The sequence below is a fragment of the Salvelinus fontinalis genome, chromosome 10 (assembly GCF_029448725.1).
Source record: "Salvelinus fontinalis isolate EN_2023a chromosome 10, ASM2944872v1, whole genome shotgun sequence".
Classification (NCBI taxonomy): domain Eukaryota; kingdom Metazoa; phylum Chordata; class Actinopteri; order Salmoniformes; family Salmonidae; genus Salvelinus; species Salvelinus fontinalis.
In genome coordinates, this window is record NC_074674.1 from 23,947,891 (window position 1) to 23,972,170 (window position 24,280).

The following is a 24,280-nucleotide window of genomic DNA, read 5'->3' on the forward strand; positions in this document are numbered from 1 at the left end:
TAGAAACTATCAGGATGGTAAATAATCAAATTTTCTTCTGTTTGTTGTGTTTTGTCTGACATAGCATCTTTTGTTTACCACAGGGTGATTGTTCATGGTGAGAGGAATGCAATGGGGGTATGGTGGTGTCCTTACCATGCTAAGAGATAGCGATTAGATGTTCTTTCCTTGTTAGATTGCCACTGTGACATCAGCATTGATGAGTGACCAATGATATTATGTGACTAACACGATATAGTCTTTGTCACACACAAAGGTTGGAACCGGTTCAGGGAAGAGAACAGAAAACCGTAAGATAACTAAATTATTTAAGGAACAGAACCCAGAACCAGAACCAACACCATAGCACCCTCCAAGCTCATCACTAAGCTCGGGGGCCAGGATCTGAACCCCGCCCTGTGCAACTGGGTCCAGGACTACCTGACGGGCCGCCCCCAGGTGATGAAGGTAGGAAACAACACTTCCACTTTGCTTATCCTCAACACCTGGGCCCCACAAGGGTGTGTATTCAGCCCCCTCCTGCACACCTTCAACTCAATCATTAACTTTGCAGAAAACACAACAGTAGTAGGCCTGATTACCAACAAGGGAGAAGGTGAGGGCCCTGGGAGTGTGGTGTCAGGAAAATAACCTCTCACTCAAAGTCAACAAAATAAAGGAGGTGATCGTGGACTTCAGGAAACAGCAGATGGAGCACCCAGTTTGTCATGCAAACTGACACTATGAAATAATAACTAAATAGCTAGCTAGCTATTGGATAATAGATTTCAAAATTAGATTAATAATACCATTTACAGAACCAGTCACAGGTTTGGACACACCTACTCACTACAGGGTTATTCTTTAATTTGTACATTTTTTTACATTATAGAATAATAGTGGAGACATCAAAACTATGAAATAACACATGAAATCATGTAGTAACCAAAAAAGTGTTAAACAAATGAAAATATATTATATATTTGAGATTCTTCAAGTAGCCACCCTTTGATGACAACTTGACATTCTCCTAACCAGCTTCATGAGGTAGTCACCTGGAATGCATTTCAATTAACAGGTGTGCTTTGTTAAAAGTTCATTTGTTTGCGTTTGAGCCAATCAGTTGTGTTGTGACAAGGTAGGGATGGTGTACATAAGATAGTCCTATTTGGTAAAAGACCAAGTCCATATTATGGCAAGAACAGCTCAAATAAGCAAAGAGAAACGACAGTCCATCATTACTTTAAGACATGAAGGTTAGTCAATCCGGAAAATTTCAAGAACTTTTAAAGTTTCTTCAAATGCAGTTGCAAAAACCATCAAGCACTATGATGAAACTGCCTCTCATGAGGACCGCCAACGGAAAGGAAGACCCAGAGTTACTTCTGATAAGTTCATTAGTTACCTGCACCTCAGATTGAAGCCCAAATAAATGCTTCACAGAGTTCAAGTAACAGACACATCTCAACATCAACTGTTCAGAGGAGACAGCGTGAATAAGGCCATGGTCAAATTGCTGCAAATAAACACTTACTAAAGGAGATCAATGGGAAGAATAGACATGCTTGGGCCAAGAAACACAAGCAATGGACATTAGACCGGTGGAAATCTGTCCTTTGGTCTGATGAGTCCAAATTTGAGATTTCTGGTTCCAACCGCCGCGTCTATGTGAAATGCAGAGTAGGTGAACGGAGGATCTCCACATGTGTGGTTCCCACCGCGAAGCATGGAGGAGGAGGTGTGATGGTGACACTGTCTTTGCTGGTGACACTGTGATTTATATAGAATTCAAGGCACACAGCATTCTGCAGCGATACGCCATCCCATCTGGTTTGCGCTTAGTGGGACTATCATTTGTTTTTCAACAGGACAATGACCCAAAACACACCTCCAGCCTGTGTAAGGGCTATTTGACCAAGGAAAGTGATGGAGTGCTGTATCAGATGACCTGGCCTCCACAATCACCTGACCTCAACCTACCTGAGATGGTTTGGGATGAGTTGGACCGCAGTGTGAAGTTAAAGCCACCAACAAGTGCTCAGCATATAGGGAAGCTTCTTCAAGACTGTTGGAAAAGCATTCTTCATGAAGCTGGTTGAGAGAATGTCAAGAGTGTGAAAAGCTGTCATCAAGGCAAAAGGTCGCTACTTTGAAGAATCTCAACAACAAAAAGATGTTGAACACATTTTTGGTTACTACACGATTCCATATGTGCTATTTCATAGTTTTATAATGTAGAACATTTTAAAAAATGAAGAAGGTGTGTCCAAACTTTTGACCGGTATCGTACATCTAGCCAGCTGGTAATTATGAAGTTCAATCTACGTAGTTATTTTGCATCTGCATTGCCGCTACAGAGGGTAGTGCGTGTGGCCCAGTACCTCACTGGGGCCAAGCTTTAATTTTTTATTTATTTCACCTTTATTTAACCAGGTAGGCCAGCTGAGAACAAGTTCTCATTTACAACTGCGACCTGGCCAAGATAAAGCAAAGCAGTGCGACACAAACAACAACACAGAGTTACACATGGAATAAACAAGCATACAGTCAATAACACAACAGAAAAGTCTATATACAGTGTGTGCAAATGAGGTAAGATAAGGGAGGTAAGGCAATAAATAGGCCATTGAGGTGAAATAATTACAATTTGGCAATTAAACACTGGAATGATAGTGGAGAAGATGAATGAAAAATAAAGTCATAGACTGTTCTCTCTGCTACTGCAGGGCAAGCGGTACCGGAGCGCCAAGTCTAGGACCAAAAGGCTCCTTACCAGCTTCTACCCCCAAGCCATTAGACTGCTGAACAATTAATAAAAAGGCCACCGGACTATTTACATTGACACCCCTCCCCCTTAAATTAGTTTTTTTTACACTGGAATTTGTCTTTCAGCATAAACCTACTCTCCGCAACCAGTACAAGATGATTGAGCATGGTTGCCAGGTTAAGCCAAAATTTCTAGACCAATGACCTCTCAAACCAGCCCACAAGGCCAGAAAACCTAGCCCCATTTTTTGGGGGCTCAGCAAGAGAACAGTTGTCACATTTATCCAATAAACCCTTTCACCAAATGTTATAGAGTGAATTAAGAAGAATATCGGCGTAATTTCTAACAACGTAGGCAAAGAAGCTAAATTAGGTTTCCAATCAAAATAAGAATTATTGTGAGTTTAAGAATGTCACAAGAGAAAAGATAATTAGCCCTTATTAAACTCGCCAGATAATTTTCCATCAATGGGATGTTGATTTAACTGGTTAAGACTGCTATGATTATGAAATAAGGCCCAAGGAAATGTGTTATATGGCCAATCGACCATGTCTAAGGACTGTTCTTAGGACACAGCCCTCAGCCATGGTAATATGGACATAAACAACAAAACTTCTCAGGTGTCTTATTGCTATTATAAACTGGTTACCAACCTAATTAAAACAGCAAAATAAAAAGGTTTTGTCATACCCCTGGTTAACCATGCTGATATACCATAGCTTTCAACCAATCAGCATTCAGGGCTCCAACCACTCAGTTTATAATTGTAAATAAATCCCTTTTTTTCTGGCAATTGTGCCGTTATTATGTGCCAGATAAGACTACAAACCTTTATAAAGTGCCTTTGGAAAGTATTCAGAACCTCTGACTTTTTCCACATCTTGTTATGTTACAGGCATATTCAAACATTGATTAAATTGTATTTTTTCTTCATCAATCTACACACAATACCCCTTAATGACAAAGCAAAAAACGTTTTTTACATTTTACCGTTTACACAGTACTTTGTTGAAACACCATTGGCAGCGATTACAGCCTCGAGTCTTCTTGGGTATGACGCTACAAGCTTGGCACAGCTGTATTTGGGGAGTTTCTCCCATTCTCCTCTGCAGATCCTCCCAAGCACTATCAGGCTAGATGAGGAGCGTTGCTGCACAGCTATTTTCAGGTCTCTCCAGAGATGTTAGATTGGGTTCAAGTCCAATCTCTGGCTGGGCCACTCAAGAATATTCAGAGACTTGTCCTGAAGCCACTCCTGCGTTGTCTTGGTTGTGGGCTAAGGGTCGTTGCCGTGTTGGAAGGTGAACCTTCACCCCAGTCCGAGGTCCTGAGTGCTCTGGAGCAGGTTTTCATCAAGGATCTCGCTGTACTTTGCTCCGTTCAGCTTTGCTTCGATCCTGACTAGTCTCCCAGTCCCTGCCGCTGAAAAACATCACCACAGCATGATGCTGCCACCACCAGGCTTCACCGTAGGAATTGTGCCAGATTTCCTCAAGATGTGACGCTTGCCATTCAGGCCAAAGAGGTCAATCTTGGTTTCATCAGACCAGAGAATCTTGTTTCTCATGGTCTGAGAGTCTTTATGTGCCTTTTGGCAAATCACAGCGGGCTGTCATGTGCATGTTACTGAGGAGTGGCTTCTGTCTTGCTACTCTACCATAAAGATCTAATTGGTGGAGTGCTGCAGAGATGGTTGTCCTTCTGGAGAAGAACTTTGGAGCACTGTCAGAGTGACCATCGGGTTCTTGGTCACCTCACTGGTCAGCTCTAGGAAGAGTCTTGGTGATTCCAAACTTCTTCCATTTAAGAATGATGGAGGCCACTGTGTTCTTGGGGACCTTCAATGCTGCAGAAATGTTGTGGTACCCTTCCCCAGATGTGCCTCGTCACAATTCTGTCTCGGAGTTCTACATACAATTCCTTCAACCTCATGGCTTGGTTTTTGCTATGACATGCACTGTCAACTGTGGGATCTTATATATACAGGTGTGTGCCTTTCCAAATCATCTCGAGACCCAAGAACTGAGCATGTGTGAAACCATTTGCCTGATACAGGTTTCAAAAGTCGACATTAGAATGCAGTATTTTCTTTACACTGCATTGTTGATTTAGGGCTTGTAAGTGAGCATGTGATAAATAACATTTGATTTGAAACCACCTCTGAGCGAATTTATCTAAAGTGTTCTAGTATGCCTAAAGTTGTTTTCCAGTGCTTTGTCGCCATCATATCAGTTCTAGCATGTTAATATATTTTAAGGAAAAGGGTTGGAAATAGGTGTCGCCATAATGACAATCTAAATAGCCTACCTACAACTGGTAAAAAGTTTTCAGATGTGCGTGCATGCTGCTGTCTCCATGACTCAGCTGCTCTCTTATCCAGTGCTCTCAACACACACAGCACCCATCTGGCCTTCCCCACCACCCACTCACTCATCCACCCACCCACCCACTCACCCACTCACTCCCTCACTCAGTAACAGCCTGTTCACTGTCTGTAAATCAACAGCACCAGGACAAGGTGAAATAGAATTTAGAACATTTTCACCCGCAACATCATTTTCAAAGTAGCCTTATTAGTTGAAAAACAGCAGACATGGCAACCCTGTGATCAAGGGTGAACAAGCAACACTTCAGGTATTTTCTCTTTGTACTTTGAGCTTATTTCTTGGACTTGGGGTCAATGAATGTTATTCCTGGTATGCAAGGTTTTAATGTCTTGTCTATTTTTGTCTGCCTTCCTCCTCTACAGCATTTATTTTCTGGAGCCTGTTGTTGTTGTGGCCAATGAGCTTAACTCTGATGGAACCAGGTTTCAGCTGCTGTGCAATGTTGACGTCCTTCCTCCCAGAGATGTGAAACCATCCCCCGGACTGGACACAACCCAGAAAACATAGATTTTTGAGAAGATCAAGACTTTTGCAATAAAAGGCCATGGACATTGTATGTCCTGCTCCAAAGGGCAGGACATAAATATTCTCTCAGGCTAGATCCCTTTGTTTACAGTGGCTTGCAAAAGTATTCACCCCCCTTGGCATTTTTCCTATTTTGTTGCCTTACAACCTGGAATTAAAATAGATTTTGGGGGGTTTGTTTCATTTGATTTACCCAACATGCCTACCACTTTGAAGATGCCAAAAATATTTAATTATGAAACAAACAAGAAATAAGAAAAAAATTAACTTGAGCGTGCATTACTATTCACTACTCCAATCTCCGTTGTGGAGCTTTGCAGCTCCTTCAGGGTTATCTTTGGTCTCTTTGTTGCCTCTCTGATTAATGACCTCCTTGGCAATTTGGTGAAAGCATTCCTTTTCTAAATATGTTTCTCAAGGATTAATGTAGAGCAATTGTGAAAATCACAGCAAATGTTTGAATGCCTTTTTCTCCTAAATTGATTTATACATTTATCAACTTATAAAGCCGCATTACTTCCCCATTTTTTTTTTATCCAACTACAGTGTATGACATGCCATTTTGAAGCTCTGATTCTGTACTTTTATCCAACGTAAAACATCTTGGAACATAAGACTGAAAAGAGACAGTGGGTCACATACATCACATAACACAGTACATGTACACTGAGTGTACAAAACATTAGAAACATCTTCCTAATATTGAGTTACACCCCCTTTTGCCCTCAGAACAGCATGGAATACAAGGTGTCGAAACTATTCCAGAGGGATGCTGGCCCATGTTGCCTCCAATGGTACCCACAGTTGTGTCGAGTTGGCTGAATGCCCCTTAAGTGGTGGACCATTCTTGATACACACAGGAAACTGTTGAGCGTGAAAAACCCAGCAGCTTTACAGTTCTTGACACACTCAAATCGGTGGCACCTACTACCATCCCCCGTTCAAAGACACTCAAAACTTTTGACTTGCCCATTGACCCTCTGAATGGCAAACATACACAATCCATGTCTCAAATGTCTCAAGGCTTAAAAATCCTTCTTTAACCAGTCTCCTCCCCTTCATCCACACTGATTGAAGTGGATTTAACAGGTGACATCAATAAAGGATCATACTGTGGCTTTCACCTGGTAAGTCTATAGCCCTCTTCGCACGGGACAAGTTTTACTAGAGAACGTTGGTTATGTATTTATTACCCCAGAATGTCCGTTATTCCAGAGGACGATTTGGACAGGATTAGTTTTTTACCCAATCTTCCCCCGGTAATTCTCTTTTATACACTGCTCAAAAAAATAAAGTGAACACTAAAATAACACATCCTAGATCTGAATGAATGAAATATTCTTATTAAATACTTTTTTCTTTACATAGTTGAATGTGCTGACAACAAAATCACACAAAAGTTAAATTATCAATGGAAATCAAATTTATCAATCCATGGAGGTCTGGATTTGGAGTCACACTCAAAATTAAAGTGGAAAACCACACTACAGACTGATCGAACTTTGATGTAATGTCCTTAAAACAAGTCAAAATGAGGCTCAGTAGTGTGTGTGGCCTCCACGTGCCTGTATGACCTCCCTACAACGCCTGGGCATGCTCCTGATGAGGTGGCGGATGGTCTCCTGAGGGATCTCCTCCCAGACCTTGACTAAAGCATCCGACAACTCCTGGACAGTCTGTGGTGCAACGTGGCTTTGGTGGATGGAGCGAGACATGATGTCCCAGATGTGCTCAATTGGATTCAGGTCTGGGGAACGGGCGGGCCAGTCCATAGCATCAATGTCTTCCTCTTGCAGGAACTGCTGACACACTCCAGCCACATGAGGTCTAGCATTGTCTTGCATTAGGAGGAACCCAGGGCCAACCGCACCAGCATATGGTCTCACAAGGGGTCTGAGGATCTCATCTCGGTACCTAATGGCAGTCAGGCTACCTCTGGCGAGCACATGGAGGGCTGTGCGGCCCCACAAAGAAATGCCACCCCACACCATGACTGACCCATCGCCAAACCGGTCATGCTGGAGGATGTTGCAGGCAGCAGAACGTTCTCCACGGCGTCTCCAGACTCTGTCACGTCTGTCACGTGCTCAGTGTGAACCTGCTTTCATCTGTGAAGAGCACAGGGCGCCAGTGGCGAATTTGCCAATCTTGGTGTTCTCTGGCAAATGCCAAACGTCCTGCACGGTGTTGGGCTGTAAGCACAACCCCCACCTGTGGATGTCGGGCCCTCATGCCACCCTCATGGAGTCTGTTTCTGACCGTTTGAGCAGACACATGCACATTTGTGGCCTGCTGGAGGTCATTTTGCAGGGCTCTGGCAGTGCTCCTCCTGATCCTCCTTGCACAAAGGCGGAGGTAGCGGTCCTGCTGATGGATTGTTGCCCTCCTACGGCCTCCTCCACATCTCCTGATGTACTGGCCTGTCTCCTGGTAGCGCCTCCATACTCTGGACACTACGCTGACAGACACAGCAAACCTTCTTGCCACAGCTCGCATTGATGTGCCATCCTGGATGAGCTGCACTACCTGAGCCACTTGTGTGGGTTGTAGACTCAGTCTCATGCTACCACTAGAGTGAAAGCACCGCCAGCATTCAAAAGTGACCAAAACATCAGCCAGGAAGCATAGGAAATGAGAAGTGGTCTGTGGTCACCACCTGCAGAACCACTCCTTTATTGGGGGTGTCTTGCTAATTGCCTATAATTTCCACCTTTTGTCTATTCCATTTGCACAACAGCATGTGGCATTTATTGTCAATCAGTGTCGCTCCCTAAGTGGACAGTTTGATTTCACAGAAGTGTGATTGACTTGGAGTTACATTGTGTTGTTTAAGTGTTCCCTTTATTTTTTTGAGCAGTGTATATATATATATAAAATTGACAGATGACGGAAGCCTGGAGGTTTTTTTCTAGGTGTGAAGATATTTCAACAAGTGAGGGCGATAACTGGCTACACTGATTACTGGAGCTTGGTTCCCAAGTTTCTAAACCATCTTTGGTATAGTGTCGCCATAATATTTGAATTGAGGAAGTGGGATCATAATCATTAGATTTTAGCGATCCGCAGAAGAAGACGTCCAAAATTACCCCCCATCCATCAGGCTATGAATGAGAAAGTGAACTTGTCATTTCCGAACGTTTAGCTTAGTTGTATGCTGCTTTCCGATGTATTTGCATTGAAGGTTTGCATTAAATAGGCGCAATATTTGTTTTATGATGCATTTGGCGATGTTCAAATCATTCCCACTGTTGGATGCTAGCTTGAAATATACTTATTCATGTTACCATACAATAAGTTATTGATTACATTACGTGTACACATATTCTGTTCCATTTTCCTAAAAAGAGGGAGGCGAAGGGTGATAGCTAGTCTCTGATAAGCCAGGCCAGCTGCAGCACTAGTGACGAGCGAGCGATGAGTCTCGAGGTCAAGTCAACAGATGAAGTGAGAAGAAACATCTGGGAGGGGGGCAAGAGGGGCCCACTACAACGACTCTCCTACTACAGTCATATCTCACACATACACTTCCTTGCCGGCGAAGGTTCTAGTATCAGGCAGGGCTATGACTACACCAGTGAGGGGAACCAATTACGTTCCTGCCTAGCAACAGAGATGTACAGTATTGGCTGTGTAAATGTGTAAGGAGTTGACCCCGCCTATTAGAATGTTATAAATATATGTGCTTGTGTAATTATACCTTGTCTTCGCAGCTGTATGACTAAACTTGGTTTCAGCTTTTTCTAGTCGTCCATTTCTAGACGTCTCTTCATTATTTATTTTCATATGATAAGGATTAAAAAGCTTTTGCCAGTAGATTGTCTACTTGATTCATGGTGATGACTGCTAGCTAAGATTGTGAAAGTATAATGTTAACATGATCAGTCCAATCATAGCTACTGTAGATATAACATGATTTGACGTCCTTTTATCAGTGGCCAATGAACTTAAACCTTCTTGGATGGGCACTTCTAATGTTACTCTACGGCAGCACCCAAGGGGCTTGAATTTTATAATTTTATGAGTGACAGAACACTGAGCCAATAACGGCGCAACTAGAGAACATAACCAACACCTACGCTCTGTATTTTCCGCTGGCTGCCCCAACACCCCAGAAAGCACTGAGCTAGGCTGAAACACCTGCATTTTGGAACTGCCTTACTCAAGAAAGCAAAAATGCGACATTATTAACTCAATTACTCTTTCTTCTTTTTTACATTGTTTGCAAACTGATATGTGACACGCATTAATAATTACTGACATGGCACATTCGGATGGGACAAAAATTACAGATGTGGTGTTTTGTGCTTGTGCACATAATTACATTACCTAACCTCCCCCAGTAAAACTAATCCCATCCGAATGTAGGTGTAAATATACCTATCATTCTATATACATTTGCCCATGATCACAGATTTGACATCTGTGGTCATAAATCCTGCCTCCTGAGACGGTGCACAATTGGCCGAGTGTCGCCCGGTTTAGGAGAGGGTTTGGCTGGCCAGGATGTCCCTGTCACATTGCGCTCTAGCGACTCCTTGTGGCAGGCCGGGCGCATGCACGCTAACTTGTGTCGCCAGTTGTACAGTGTTTCCTCTGACACATTGGTGCGGATTGGCAGGGTCGTGTTTCGGAGGATGCATAGCTCTCGACTGTCGCCTCTCTCTAGTCTGTACGGGAGTTGCAGCGATGGGACAAGAACTACCATTTGGATATCATGAAATTGGGGAGAAAAAGGGGTAAAAAAAAAAACATTACAATAATAAATCCTGCCTCAAGATCTACCTGAAATTACATAATGTTTTAAATAACCCTGTTTCATAACCCTAAGTCCCACCCTCTCATTAATCACACTTTTTTGACAGAAACTATCCTAGATAAACTAAACTCAGCAAAAAAAGAAACGTCCTCTCACTGTCAACCATGTTAATGTAACCGATGTGAAATGGCTAGCTAGGTAGCGGTGGTGCGCGCTAGCAGCCTTTCAGTCGGTGACGTCACTTGCTCTGAAACCTTGAAGTAGTGGTTCCCCTTGCTCTGCAAGGGCCGCAGACTTTGTGGAGCGATGGGTAACGATGCTTCATGGGTGTCAGTTGTTGATGTGTGCAGAGGGTACCTGGTTCACGCCCGGGGCGAGGGGACGGACGTAAAGAGACGCGGCTTTTGTGGAGCGATGGGTAACGATGCTTCGTGGGTGACTGTTGTTGATGTGTGCAGAGGGTCCCTGGTTCGCGCCCGGGGCGAGGGGACGCCAAAAAGTTAAACTGTTACATTGATGCTGTTGACCCGGATCACTGGTTGCTGCGGAAAAGGAGGAGATCGAAAGGGGGGTGAATGTAACCAATGAGAAATGGCTAGCTAGGTAGCGGTGGTGTGCACTAGCAGCCTTTCAGTCGGTGACGTCACTTGCTCTGAAACCTTGAAGTAGTGGTTCCCCTTGCACCGCAAGGGCCGCGGCCTTTGTGGAGCGATGGGTAACAATGCTTCGTGGGTGTCAGTTGTTGATGTGTGCAGAGGGTCCTTGGTTCGCGCCCGGGGCGAGGGGACGGACTAAAGTTAAACTGTTACATTTATTTTCAGCAAACTTAAATACTTATATGAACATAAGATTCAACAACTGAGACATAAACTGAACAAGTTCCACAGACATGTGACTAATAGAAATTGAATAATGTGTCCCTGAACAAGGGGGGGGGGGTCAAAATCAAAAGTAGTCAGTATCTGGTGTGGCCACCAGCTGCATTAAGTACTGCAGTGCAGTGCTCCTTTTCATGGACTGCATCAGATTTGCCAGTTCTTGCTGTGAGATGTTACCCCACTCTTCCACCAAGGCACCTGCAAGTTCCCGGACATATCTGGGGGGAATGGCCCTAGCCCTCATGCTCCGATCCAACAGGTCCCAGACGTGCTCAATGGGATTGAGATCCGGGCTCTTTGCTGACCATGGCAGAACACTAACATTCCTCTTGCAGGAAATCACGCACAGAACGACCAGTATGGCTGGTGGAATTGTCATGCTGGAGGGTCATGTCAGGATGAGCCTGCAGGAAGTGTACCACATGAGGGAGGATGTCGTCTTCCCTGTAATGCACAGCGTTGAGATTGCCTGCAATGACAACAAGCTCAGTCCTACCGCCCCAGACCATGATGGACCCGCCACCTCGAAATCGATCCCGCTCCAGAGTACAGGCCTCGGTGTAACGCTCATTCCTTCGATGATAAACGTGAATCCGACCATCACCCCTGGTGAGACAAAACCTCACTTTTTGCCAGTCCTGTCTGGTCCAGCGACGGTGGGTTTGTGCCCAACGTTGTTGCCGGTGATGTCTGGTGAGGACCTGCCATACAACAGGCCTACAAGCCCTTAGTCCAGCCTCTCTCAGCCTATTGTGGACAGTCTGAGCACTGATGGTGGGATTGTGCATTCCTGGTGTAACTCGGGCAGTTGTTGTTGCCATCCTGTACCTGTCCCGCAGGTGTAATGTTCAGATGTACTGATCCTGTGCAGATGTTGTTAAACGTGCAGGTGTTGTTACCTGTCCCGCAGGTGTAATGTTTTGATGTACTGGTCCTGTGCAGGTGTTGTTACACGCGGTCTGCCACTGCGAGGATGATCAGCTGTCCATCCTGTCTCCCTGTAGCGCTGTCTTAGGCGTCTCACAGTACGGACATTGCAATTTATTGCCCTGGCCACATCTGCAGTCCACATGCCTCCTTGCAGCATGCCTAAGGCACGTTCACGCAGATGAGCAGGGACCCTGGGCATCTTTCTTTTGGTGTTTTTCAGAGTCAGTAGAAAGGCCTCTTTAGTGTCTTACGTTTTCATAACTGGGACCTTAATTGTCTACCGTCTGTAAGCTGCTAGTGTCTTAACGACCGTTCCACAGGTGCATGTTCAATTATTGTTATGGTTCATTGAACATGGGAAACAGTGTTTAAACCCTTTACAATGAAGATCTGTGAAGTTATTTGGATTTTTACGAATTATCTTTGAAATGCAGGGTCCTTAAAAAGGGACATTTATTTATTTGCTGAGTTTAATAATGGCCAATGCAAGCTACAGTTGAAGTGTGTGGCCCACAACTTGTCATTAGATACTCTACCTCAGGCGAGCAAAACCTCGATACTTCCTAAAAATTTGATTTTGTGCACCAGCTTTTATTTACGAATAGACATAGACCGCCACCACTTGTCTTACCGGAGGCAGCTTTTCTATCTTGCCGATGGACCGAAAACCCAGCCAGCTGTACGTTATCTACAGTTGAAGTCGGAAGTTTACATACACCTCAGCCAAATACATTTAAACTCAGTTTTTCACAATTCCTTACATTTAATCAAAGTAAAGATTCCCCATCTCAGGTCAGATAGGATCACCACTTTGTTTTAACAATGTGAAATGTTAGAATAATAGTAGAGAGAATTATTTATTTCAGCTATTATTTATTTCATCACATTCCCAGTGGGTCAGAAGTTTACATACACTCAATTAGTATTTGGTAGCATTGCATTTAAATTGTTTAACTTGGGTCAAATGTTTTGGGTAGCCTTCCACAAGCTTCCCACAATAAGTTGGGTGAATTTTGGCCCATTCCTCCTGACAGAGCTGGTGTAACTGAGTCAGGATAGTAAGGCCTCCTTGCTCGCACAAGTTTTTTCAGTTCTGCCAGCACATTTTCTATAGGATTGAGGGCTTTGTGTTGGCCAATCCAGTACCTTGACTTTGTTGTCTTTAAGGCATTTTGCCACAACTTTGGAAGTATGCTTGGGGTCATTGTCCATTTGGAAAACCCATTTGCAACCAAGCTTTAACTTCCTGACTGATGTCTTGAGATGTTGCTTCAATATATCCACATAATGTTCCTCTCTCATGATTCCATCTATTTTGTGAAGTGCACCAGTCCCTCCTGCAGAAAAACACACCCACAACATGATGCTGCCACCCCCGTGCTTCACGTTTGGGATGGTGTTCTTCGGCTTGCAAGCCTCCCACTTTTTCCTCCAAACATAGCAATGGTGTTTATGGCCATTTCTGTTTCATCAGACCAGAGGACATTTCCCCAAAAAGTACAATCTTTGTCCCCATGTGCAGTTGCAAACCGTAGTCTGGCTTTTTTATTGCGGTTTTGGAGCTGTGTGTAAGGGTTGCGAAACAGGTGGCAGTGAAGTCAGACGCAGGAGAGCAGAGATAGGTAATAGCCGGAGCAGTTTAATTACAAAACCCACGGCAATACAAAAAGAACCTACATGGGTACAAAACCCGGCGCGCACCAGTAACATAGTTTACAAGCACTTACAAGCAAACAATTCCACACAAGGACATGGGGGGAACAGCGAGTTAAATATATAACAATTAATGATGGAAATGGAAACCAGGTGTGTAAAAAAACAAGACAAAACATAACCTTTCAGGTCAATATAGGACTCGTTTTACTGTGGATATAGACACTTTTGTACCTGTTTCCTCCAGCATCTTCACAAGGTCCTTTGCTGTTGTTCTGGGATTGGGATCTCTAGGAGACAGAACGCATCTCCTTCCTGAGCGGTGTGACAGCTGCATGGTCCCATGGTGTTTATACTTGCGTACTATTGTTTGTACAGATGAACGTCGTACCTTCAGGCATTTGGAAATTGCTCCCAAGGATGAACCAGACTTGTTGAGGTCTACAATATTTTTTCTGAGGTCTTGGCTGATTTCTTTTGATTTTTCCATGATGTCAAGGAAAGAGGCACTGAGCTTGAAAGTAGGCCTTGAAATGCATCCACAGGTACACCTCAAATTGACTCAAATTATGTCAATTAGCCTATCAGAAGCTTGTAAAGCCATGACATAATTTTCTGGAATTTTCCAAGCTGTTTAAAGGCACAGTCAACTTAGTGTATGTAAACTTCTGACCCACTGGAATTGTGATACAGTGGATTATAAGTGAAATAATCTGTCTGTAAACAATCGTTGGAAAAATTACTTGTGTCATCCACAAAGTAAATGTCCTAACCAACTTGCAAAAACTAGTTGTGTGTGTATGTGTATGTAAACTTCCGACTTCAACTGTACATGTGTAGTTGTGCATGCACACACAAACAAGTGAGTAGCCTTATTACTGGAAGGAAGGTCTAGGCACATAACATCATCATTGCTCGTAAGTTTTACTGAGCAATACCACCAAACAGCATCACAGATCTACACACAATCCTCTGACTGCAAGAAGACAGACCGGTTTATAGTCAATCCCATGCTGTCATATTAAGGTACACCAGTTTCAGATATCAAACATTGTGAAAATTCCAACCCATGTCACTCAGCTCCTCCGCCCACTCCACTGGCTTCCAGTCAAAGCTCGCATCCACTGCAAGACCATGGTACTTGCCTACGGAGCAGTAAGAGGAACTGCCCCTCCCTACCTTCTGGCTATGCTCACACACTACAACCCAACCCGAGCACTCTGTTCTGCCACCTCTGGTTTCCACCCCTATGGGAGGGCAGCTCCCGCTCAGCCCAGTCCAAGCTCTTCTCTGTCCTGGCACCCCAATGGTGGAACCAGCTTCCCCCTGAAGCTAGGACACTAGAGTCCCTGCCCAGCTTAAGAAAACATCTGAAACCTTAACTATTCAAAGAGTATTTTAAATAATCCCACAGTCCCCCCCCCCCCCCCCCCCAGGACTTTACAGTTTTAGCAGGAATAACTGGTTAACCTGCCTCCTAGAACACTTATGCCAACCATATGAACACACTCCCGAGCACCTAACATACACGCAATGTTAAATTATAGACATTCTTGAAAGCCGGGACAAAAATCACATTTCCCCATAATATAAACAAAATGTGAAATATTTGCATTTTATTTATTGATATTTTTATTGACCAAAGTATCACCTACCACATGTAAAGGAGCAACAAGTTAATAAAAAAAAAGCTTTACATTAAAATTAACTTAACTGGAATTATGTCAACTCTGTAAGACTCGATAAAGGGATTTCGATGTATTGTCCAACAAGTGTTTAAAGGCCTTGCTTGTTTAATTCGAACACAATGTTCAAATATGTAAAGCAAATCTCCAAATTTCTCTCTTTAAAAAACAAATCACTATATAATGCTCCAGCGCTAATTTCGTAACCACTATGATACCACTAACAACAGGTACAGTGCTTTCGGAAAGTACTCAGACCCCTTCAATTGTTCCACATTTTGTTATGTTACAGCCTTCTTCTAAAATGGACACAAATAAATACATAATACATCTACACACAATACCCCATAATGACAAAGCAAAAACAGGTTTTTAGAAATGTTTGCATATATTCAGACCCTTTACTCAGTACTTTGTTGAAGCACCTTTGGCAGCAATTACAGCCTTAATTCTTCTTGGGTAGGACGTTACAAGCTTGGCACACCTGTATTTGGGGAGTTTCTCCCATTCTTCTCTGCAGATCCTTTCAAGCTCTGTTAGGTTGGATGGGGAGCGTCTCTCCAGAGATGTTCGATTGGGTTCAAGTCCGGGCTCTGGCTGGGCCACTCAAGGACATTCAGAGACTTGTCCCAAAGCCACTCTTGCATTGTCTTGGCTGTGTGCTTAGGGTCACTGTCCTGTTGGAAGGTGAATCTTAGTCCCAGTCTGAGGTCCTGAGCAGGTTTTCATCAAGGATCTGTGTACTTTGCTCCGTTCATCTTTCCCTCGATCCTGAAAAACATCCCCACAACATAATGCTGCCATTGCCATGTTTCACCGTAGTGATGGTATTGGCCAGGTGATGAGTGGTGCCTGGTTTCCTCCAGACGTGACACTTGGCATTCAGGCCAAAGAGTTCAATCTTGTTTCTCATGTTCAGAGTCCTTTAGGTGCCTTTTGGCAAACTCCAAGCAGGCTGTCTTGTGCCTTTTACTGAGGAGTGGCTTCTATCTGGCCACACTACTATAAAGGCCTGATTGGTGGAGCACTGCAGAGATGGTTGTCCTTCTGGAAGGCTCTCCCACCTGGAAGGCTCTGTCAGAGTGACCATCGGGTTCTTGGTCACCTCCCTGACCAAGACCCTTTTCCCCGATTGCTCAATTTGGCCGGACGGCCAGCACTAGCACCAAGTCTCTTGGTGGCTCCAAACTTCTAACAATTAAGAATGATACAGGGCAATGTGTTCTTGGGGACCTTCAATGCTGCAAACATTTTTTGGTACCATCCCCCAGATCTGTGCCTCGACACAATCCTGTCTCGGAGCTGTACGGAAAAAGTGAAGGGGTCTGGATACTTTCCGATTGCACTGTATATAGCAAAGAGTATCCCTAGGTCTAGCACAGTAAATACTTTAAAGATCCAATGCAGCCTTTTTATCCTCAGTATCAAATAATTTCCAGTTAACAATGAAGTACATTAGTGATTATTTTCAATTAAAATGGTCAAAAAAAAAAAATTTATGCTTTTCTCCGGCAAGAATTTTGTCAGGACTGTCTGGGAGTGTTCTGAGTGAGTAGGAGAAAACGGAATATTTGCTGTTATTGGCAGAGAGATTTGGAACTCTTTCTTATTAGCCTATTAACGTCACCAGGCAGACCAAAACTCCATCCCACCACAGGTTGAAATTTCAAGCGGTCTTTTCAGATAGCTCTTACACTAAAAGGGCATTATCATTTTCACAACTCCTCAGTATTATTCCAACCTCATAGTTATGAATTACAGTACCAGTCAAGTTTGGACACACCTACTCATTCCAGGGTTTTTCTGTATTTTGATTATTTTCTACATTGTAGAATAATAGTGAAGACATCAAAATCACGAAATAACACATACGGAATCATGTAGTAACAAAAAAAGTGTTAAACATTTCTAAATATATTTTATATTTGAGATTCTTCAAAGTAGTCACCCTTTGCCTTGACGACAGCTTTGCACACTCTTGTCCAAACTTTTGACTGGTACTGTATATATAAAGCACATGAAAATCACATTTTGACTGCACTGGTCCTAATTAGTTTATGCATGAACTGCAGAACAGTGAATATAGACAACAATTTGGGTAGCCATCAATGACAGAGTTGACACGCCACTGAAGGAGATGACAGTTCATGACAACAATCATGACCGAAAGACATACAAATAAAGGGTTTTAGGTTTTTATTGCAATCCTCAAGTTTGAGTTACATGCTCCGCATTGCAATCATATTGATTATCTTGTCCTGAATTTTTGTGTCCGAAACAAAACGGTCTCATTTAAATAGGTTGAGAGAAGGCTAAAGAATAAAAGTAAGACTAAGCACCAAAATCATACCAACATATTTTTACCCTTTAAAATCAATTAACTGCATTTAAGAGCCGATTGGGTTTGGACTTTGGACAAGTAAAGAGAAGAGCCAAGTATCCTATAAAACATTGAGTCTGGACTAGAAAAGGTCAAGGCTGCATTACCAGAATAACTCAAGAGTGTGGAATGCTACAATTAGCAAAAGTGTGTGATTGCAGCACTCAATTTGTGGCATTCCTGTATGTGTTCCTGGAGAGGAGTGGCTAGCTCTTGTGGCTGTTTCGTGCTATTATAGGACAGGGATAGGTACAGTACAGAGACACTGTGTCATGGGAGAGGAGTGTCACTGCACGTCACTCCCAAGAGCAGGAGTACAATTGGGGGTTGGGGGGGTGCTGTAGTTTGGTAAGAGGTGGATACTGTCCTGGATGATGCAGTTGCCTGATGTTGGTCCCCTTGACTGGGACAACCTGGCATTCATGGAGGGTCCTTCAACTATACCGGTACCACAGGAATTAATATATATAGATAGAGAGAGCGAGAAAGAGAGAGACAAAGAGAAAGACATCCGTTATACCAACAAATGATCAAAATCCTGTTATTCTCCTCCATTTAATGTGTAACAGTACGGTTATACCACCGAGAAGAACTATTGGCTGGCCACCTGATTCATCTAGCTGCACGTGCCAAAGGGGACCTGTGAAGGGTCTTCACAGAGAGTCAGGGCTGGTGCCAGAATAAATCAGTTGCACGGGCATTTGACATCGATAGGGGGGACAATTTATTTTCACGGGTCCGCCTATGTGTGCACATTGCCGTACTTTTTGGTGCCAGACAGAATCAGATACACGGGCCTGTTTTGTTCGCTCAGATGCTTTATCAGAGATTGATGTGTCTTTCTGTCAGTGCGCATGTCGGACAAATAAATTATCAATATTAAAATATTTTATTTGGACAGGCAGGAGGTATGGTAGGGCGGGCCAGTACCCCCAGGTCCCACCCATAACGCCAGCCCTGTGGAGAGTACAGGTTCATGCTTTATCACAATAGCAGGTGCAGCTCTGAGGGTGGCTGCACACCAATATTCAATTACATGTAAGAAAGAATAAGACAAACAGAAGGCTAAACATCTCTGTCTGACGTTAAACTCTTGAACGTTACTTCAAAATTGAGATTTTTGCCTAAGTAGACTAGTAAAGCTGCATAGTTCTAGAAAGTTTTGGAACTCCCCTTTCTGGTAAAAATAGTTATACATTGCTGAGGTGTACTTCCCTTTTGAGGACACAAGCTCAAATACATAGTCCAAATATTATGAAAAATATATATATATTTTTAAACATACAGTCCCTTCAGAAACTATTCCTACCCCTTGACGTGTTCCACATTTTGTTGTGTTACAGCCTGAATTCAAAATGTATCAAATCGATTTTTTCTCACCTAAATGTAATAAAAATTAAATACAGAAATATCTAATTTCCATAAGTATTCACACCCCTGAGTCAATACTTTGTAGAGTCACCTTTGGCAGCGATTGCAGCTGTGAATCTTTCTGGGTAAGTCTCTAAGAGCTTTCCACAAGTGGATTGTGCAACATTTGCCCATTATTCTTTTCAAAATTCTTCAAGCTCTGTCAAATTGGTTGTTGTTGATCATTCCTAGAAAACCATTTTTATGTCTTTCCAGAGATGTTCAAGTAGATTTAAGTCAAAACTGTAACTCGGCCACTCAGGAACATTCAATGTCGTCTTGGTAAGCAACTCTAGTGTAGATTTAGCATTGTGTTTTAAGTTATTGTCCTGCTGATAAGTAAATTCATCTCCCAGTGTCTGGTGGAAAAAAGACAACTCTGTTTTCCTCTAGGATTTTGCTTGTGCTTAGCTCTATTCCGTTTCTTTTTTATCTTGAAAAACTCCCCAGTCCTCAACGATTATAAGCATATGTAACAGTTTACTTTTAGTCCATCCCCTCGCCCCGACCCGGGCGTGAACCAGGGACCCTCTGCACACATCAACAACAGTCACCCACGAAGCATCGTTACCCATCGCTCCACAAAAGCCGCGGCCCTTGCAGAGCAAGGGGAACCACTACTTCAAGGTCTCAAAGCGAGTGACGTCACCGATTGAAATGCTATTAGCGCGCACCACCGCTAACTAGCTAGCCATTTCACATCGGTTACACATACCCATAACACGATGCAGCCACCACTATGTTTGATAATATGGAGAGCGGTACCCAGTAATGTGTTTTATTGGATTTGCCCCAAACCTAACACTTTGTATTCAGGACCAAAAAATAATTGCTTTGCCACATTTTTGCAGTATTACTTTAGTTCCTTGTTGCAAGCAGGATGCATGTTTGGAATATTATTATTCTGTACAGGCTTCGTTCTTTTCACTCTGTCAATTAGGTTGGTATTGTGGAGTACCTGCAATGTTGTTGATCCATCGTAAGTTTTCTCCAATCACAGCCACTAAACTCTTAACTGTTTTAAAGTCACCATTGGCTTCATTGTGAAATCCCTGAGCAGTTTCCTTCCTCTCCGGCAACTGAGTTAGGAAGGATGTCTGTATCTTTGTAGTGACTGTGTGTATTGATACCCTATCCAAAGTGTAATTAATAACTTCACCATACTCAAAGGGATATTTAATGTATGCTTTTTAAATGTTTTACCCATCTACCAATAGGTGCCCTTCTTTGCGAGACATTGGAAAACCTCCCTTGTCTTTGTCGTTGAATCTGTTTCTGAAATTCAGTGCTCGCCTGAGATGAGGTAGTCATTAAAAAATAATGTTAAAGACTATTATTGAACATAGAGCGAGTCCATGCAACTTATTATTTGAGTTGGCAAGCACATTTTTCCTCCTGAACTTATTTAGGTTTGCCATAACAATGGGGTTAAATACTTATTGACTGAAGGCATTTCAGCTTTTCAGTTTTAATTCATTTGTAAAACAAATTCTAAAAACATAATTCCACTTTGACATTATGGGGTTTTGTGTGTAGGCCAGTGACAAAAACATCTAAATTTGATCAATTTTAAATTAAGGCTGTAACACAACAAAATGTGGAAAAAGTCAAGGGGTGGGAATAATTTCTGAAGGCACTGTATATGATTTTTTCCCTATTCAACGAAAGCGGGGCAATAGGGCTTGAAATGACTGAAATTCTTTCTAAATATAGTAACAATCAAATGATAAACAGCTTTCTATTAGATGTCACCTGTCTTATAACTGTTAAATAAATATGATCTTATTTAGTTATAGTACAAATTTAGCCCCCTTTCATATAACCTTCTCTGGGCGACGCAGAAAGATAATTTTAATGTCTGCTGACTCATTCAAAATTAAACTTCAGAAAGTGGTGGTGTTTCGATTCTACAAAATTATTTAGTATTTCTTCATGTTGAGAGCTCTAAATCCAGCTGAGAATATCACAGCAATCTCAAAAATGCCCCAACTCCAAAAACACTCCATACACCCACAAGCATGCACTCACCCAACTCCCCACTCTGCCCAACACATACTTCGCCAAACGGCTTCATGGGAACGTTGCGCAACACAACTGCTAACACACACAGTGGAGTACCTGTCTAAGATTTCAGATCAGCAGCATTCTTTTGACTCCCCCAGTTACAGTGATTACTGATGTTGAGAAACAGCCAACATGCCAAGCAACCTGCCAGATAGGCAGGGTAGATGGCACATCTCAAGGTAGACAAGGTAGTACATAAATAATCAGATGACAGACAAGTAAAACAGAGCTCAGAACTATAGTTAATGTGATTCGATCAGGATTAAGGAATTAAGAAGTGTGTTGACTCCAATATTTGTATATCTTAATTTGAATCTATCACAACAATAAGGTACCATATGACACTGTTGAAATCCATGATGCAATATAAAGAACGCACAGCCTACACACAGCCATCCATTGTCGGGTGCAACAATGGTCTCGTATGCATTACATCAACTCCTGTATAACACGCCAACGCAACAGACGCTATGACTATGACGTAATTAAGACTTGGTAACCATTTTTACCCAACCCTGGCTTTTCTCTATAAACATCCATCAGCTACCCATCAGTGAGATATTTGGAGCGTTTGGCACATTGACATGGATTATGCCCTGGCTTAATTAGTGTTTACCAGGACTGAGTCAGTCAAACACTCTGCCAACCAGAACAGTTGACGTTTGATGTTGTACATCGTCTCCCAGGGACAGTGTGTCTCGGGTTTGTTGACCGTAGAGCTATTTGTTATGGTTCCTGTCAGATGACTGTAGGAAACCACAGCTGCTACTGACCTGACCTGGTTCAATGCGGGTCAAAGGTGTACGTCTGTTTACGGGCCAATGTTCGATACCAACTGATTCAGCTGATCAACTGATCACCAATACTTTGATTAGCTGAATCAGGGGTATTACCGCTGGGCTGAAATAAAAGCTCTCCAGGACTAGCAGGGAAGAACACTACAGTAGAACTCAAACTGAACTATGAACCTGCCCAGTGCAGTAGCTGTCTCACAAAGCGGTAGTAATATTCTAGAGATTAGTGTCAATCTGCTAGGCTGACGGATCAGACAGTTGAAGAAACATTGATGATCATATCAATATGATTTGGGAGTGTCAATGGAGTGTCCTAATGAGGCCTGGCTATGGCAGGTTCCCCTGGCACAAGTCCCAACTATAATCAACCCATTAGTCCTTTGTGGTTTAGCAGGCGAAAATTGTATATTGTTCCGGGGACATCATTTACACTATCACTGTGACTCATGTTGTGAAGTTGAAGTGCCGGTTTCCTCTGTCTGTGTGTGTGTGTGTGTGTGTGTGTGTGTGTGTGTGTGTGTGTGTGTGTGTGTGTGTGTGTGTGTGTGTGTGTGTGTGTGTGTGCGTGCGTGCGTGCGTGCGTGCGTGCGTGCGTGCGTGCGTGCGTGCGTGCGTGCGTGCGTGCGTGCGTGCGTGCGTGCGTGCGTGCGTGCGTGCGTGCGTGCGTGCGTGCGTGGGTGGGGCTGTTACTGTTGGTGGTACTCTACCTGTGGTTACAGTAAGAGGAGAGCAGGCCCACACTTCAGCAGACAGAGTTATCCTGGATTACCACACTCTCCTGGGGAAGATGGAGTGACTGAGGAAAAGGAGGAGAGGAAGGAGGAGGAGGAAGGGGATGATGAGTAGAGTGGGAGTGTGTGATGTATAGTAGAGTTGTATAAACAAAGGACAATATGATAGATGGATTATTGTGAAAGAAAGGAGAGAAGGTGTAAAATAGCCCCGAACTTATTATCACTTTCTTCTGGTTCGACTCAGGCATGCGGAAGGAACAAAGAAATTCTGATCCATTTCCCCTCGATCATTTCCTTGAAATAACCCCTCTTTCCTGGATTCTTCTCTACCCATCATCTTTCACATCTGGTTCCTCTCCTTTTCTCCTATTTTTTTCTTCTCTCTCTTCGTCAATCTATTTCTGTCTCGCTCTCAAATTCCTGAATAGTGCCTTGATCCATCTGAGTCATTGTGGTATACATAACAGGTGTTGGCGATAATGCCACCATTGTGCTTCTATGTATGCTGTCGTTATGGTTCAAGTAATAAAAAATAAATGTATTGTCATTTGCTTTCAAAACAGCTTTTTCATCCCAGTCTATCAGAGCAGGTTTCGTTCAGTCCATCTTCCTGAAAGGTAGAGAGGAGGCATATGGAGCCTTTCACCTTTTAATGATTATTTTATCCCACGCTTTATCTTAAAGCCCGAAATTTGTGGTAATGGTGATCAACGGTATTTTCACTTCTTTAGAGCGTGTGGGGAAAGTTAGTTTAGATGATTCACAAAATATCTATTTACTAAGAGGTCACACTACTGCGCTGTTGTAGAAGGACTACTTACAATATTGATGACAACAATATAATCCTTTGAGAGCAATCTTATTTCCCTACAGTTGCGAAAGCATCCAATTTGTCTAATAATTTAGAGAGAATTCTAGCAGGTCTGCAAACTAATATTATAATCATTCAAACTGTAAGTGTAGGTGAGTGTATAGACCTATGTGATGGTGGTGTGTGTTATTGAATAGTTACCTATTTCGTGGTAAAGCGACCCCTGCTTCGCTGTGACCAAATGGGATTTCCTAGGAGAGGGTACCTCGATCTTCATCAGGCCATTACAACACTGTTTCCACTGACCTGTAGAGTGAAAAGTCGACATGTCTTTGTAAAATAGATTTATTGAAATGTTACTATAATTATGTTCAGCTTCTTGGTGAAATGGAACCCTAACCCACTTCAATTTAAATATTGTTAATTTACATGATCTTAACTTGTTCTTTACCCCACATAATCCATCCCTTTGTCCAAGAAGGAAGAAAAGAGTGAGTAGTTTGGCAAGATTATTTAATTTCAGTATA

The 24,280-nt window shown here is 42.8% G+C and overlaps 1 protein-coding gene across 1 annotated transcript in view; it reads right to left on the reverse strand.

The window, feature by feature from the left end:
• Positions 1–17,739: 17,739 nt before the first annotated feature.
• LOC129863844 (rhotekin-like) overlaps positions 17,740–24,280 on the reverse strand; it is a 39,432-nt gene continuing 32,891 nt past the window's right edge. The window contains exons 11-12 of the mRNA XM_055936169.1: positions 23,955–24,059; positions 17,740–18,378 (exon numbers count right to left, since the gene is read on the reverse strand). Coding sequence (XP_055792144.1) covers positions 18,227–18,378; positions 23,955–24,059 — 257 coding nt within the window. The 3' untranslated portion in view covers positions 17,740–18,226. The remainder of the gene's footprint in view (positions 18,379–23,954; positions 24,060–24,280) is intronic.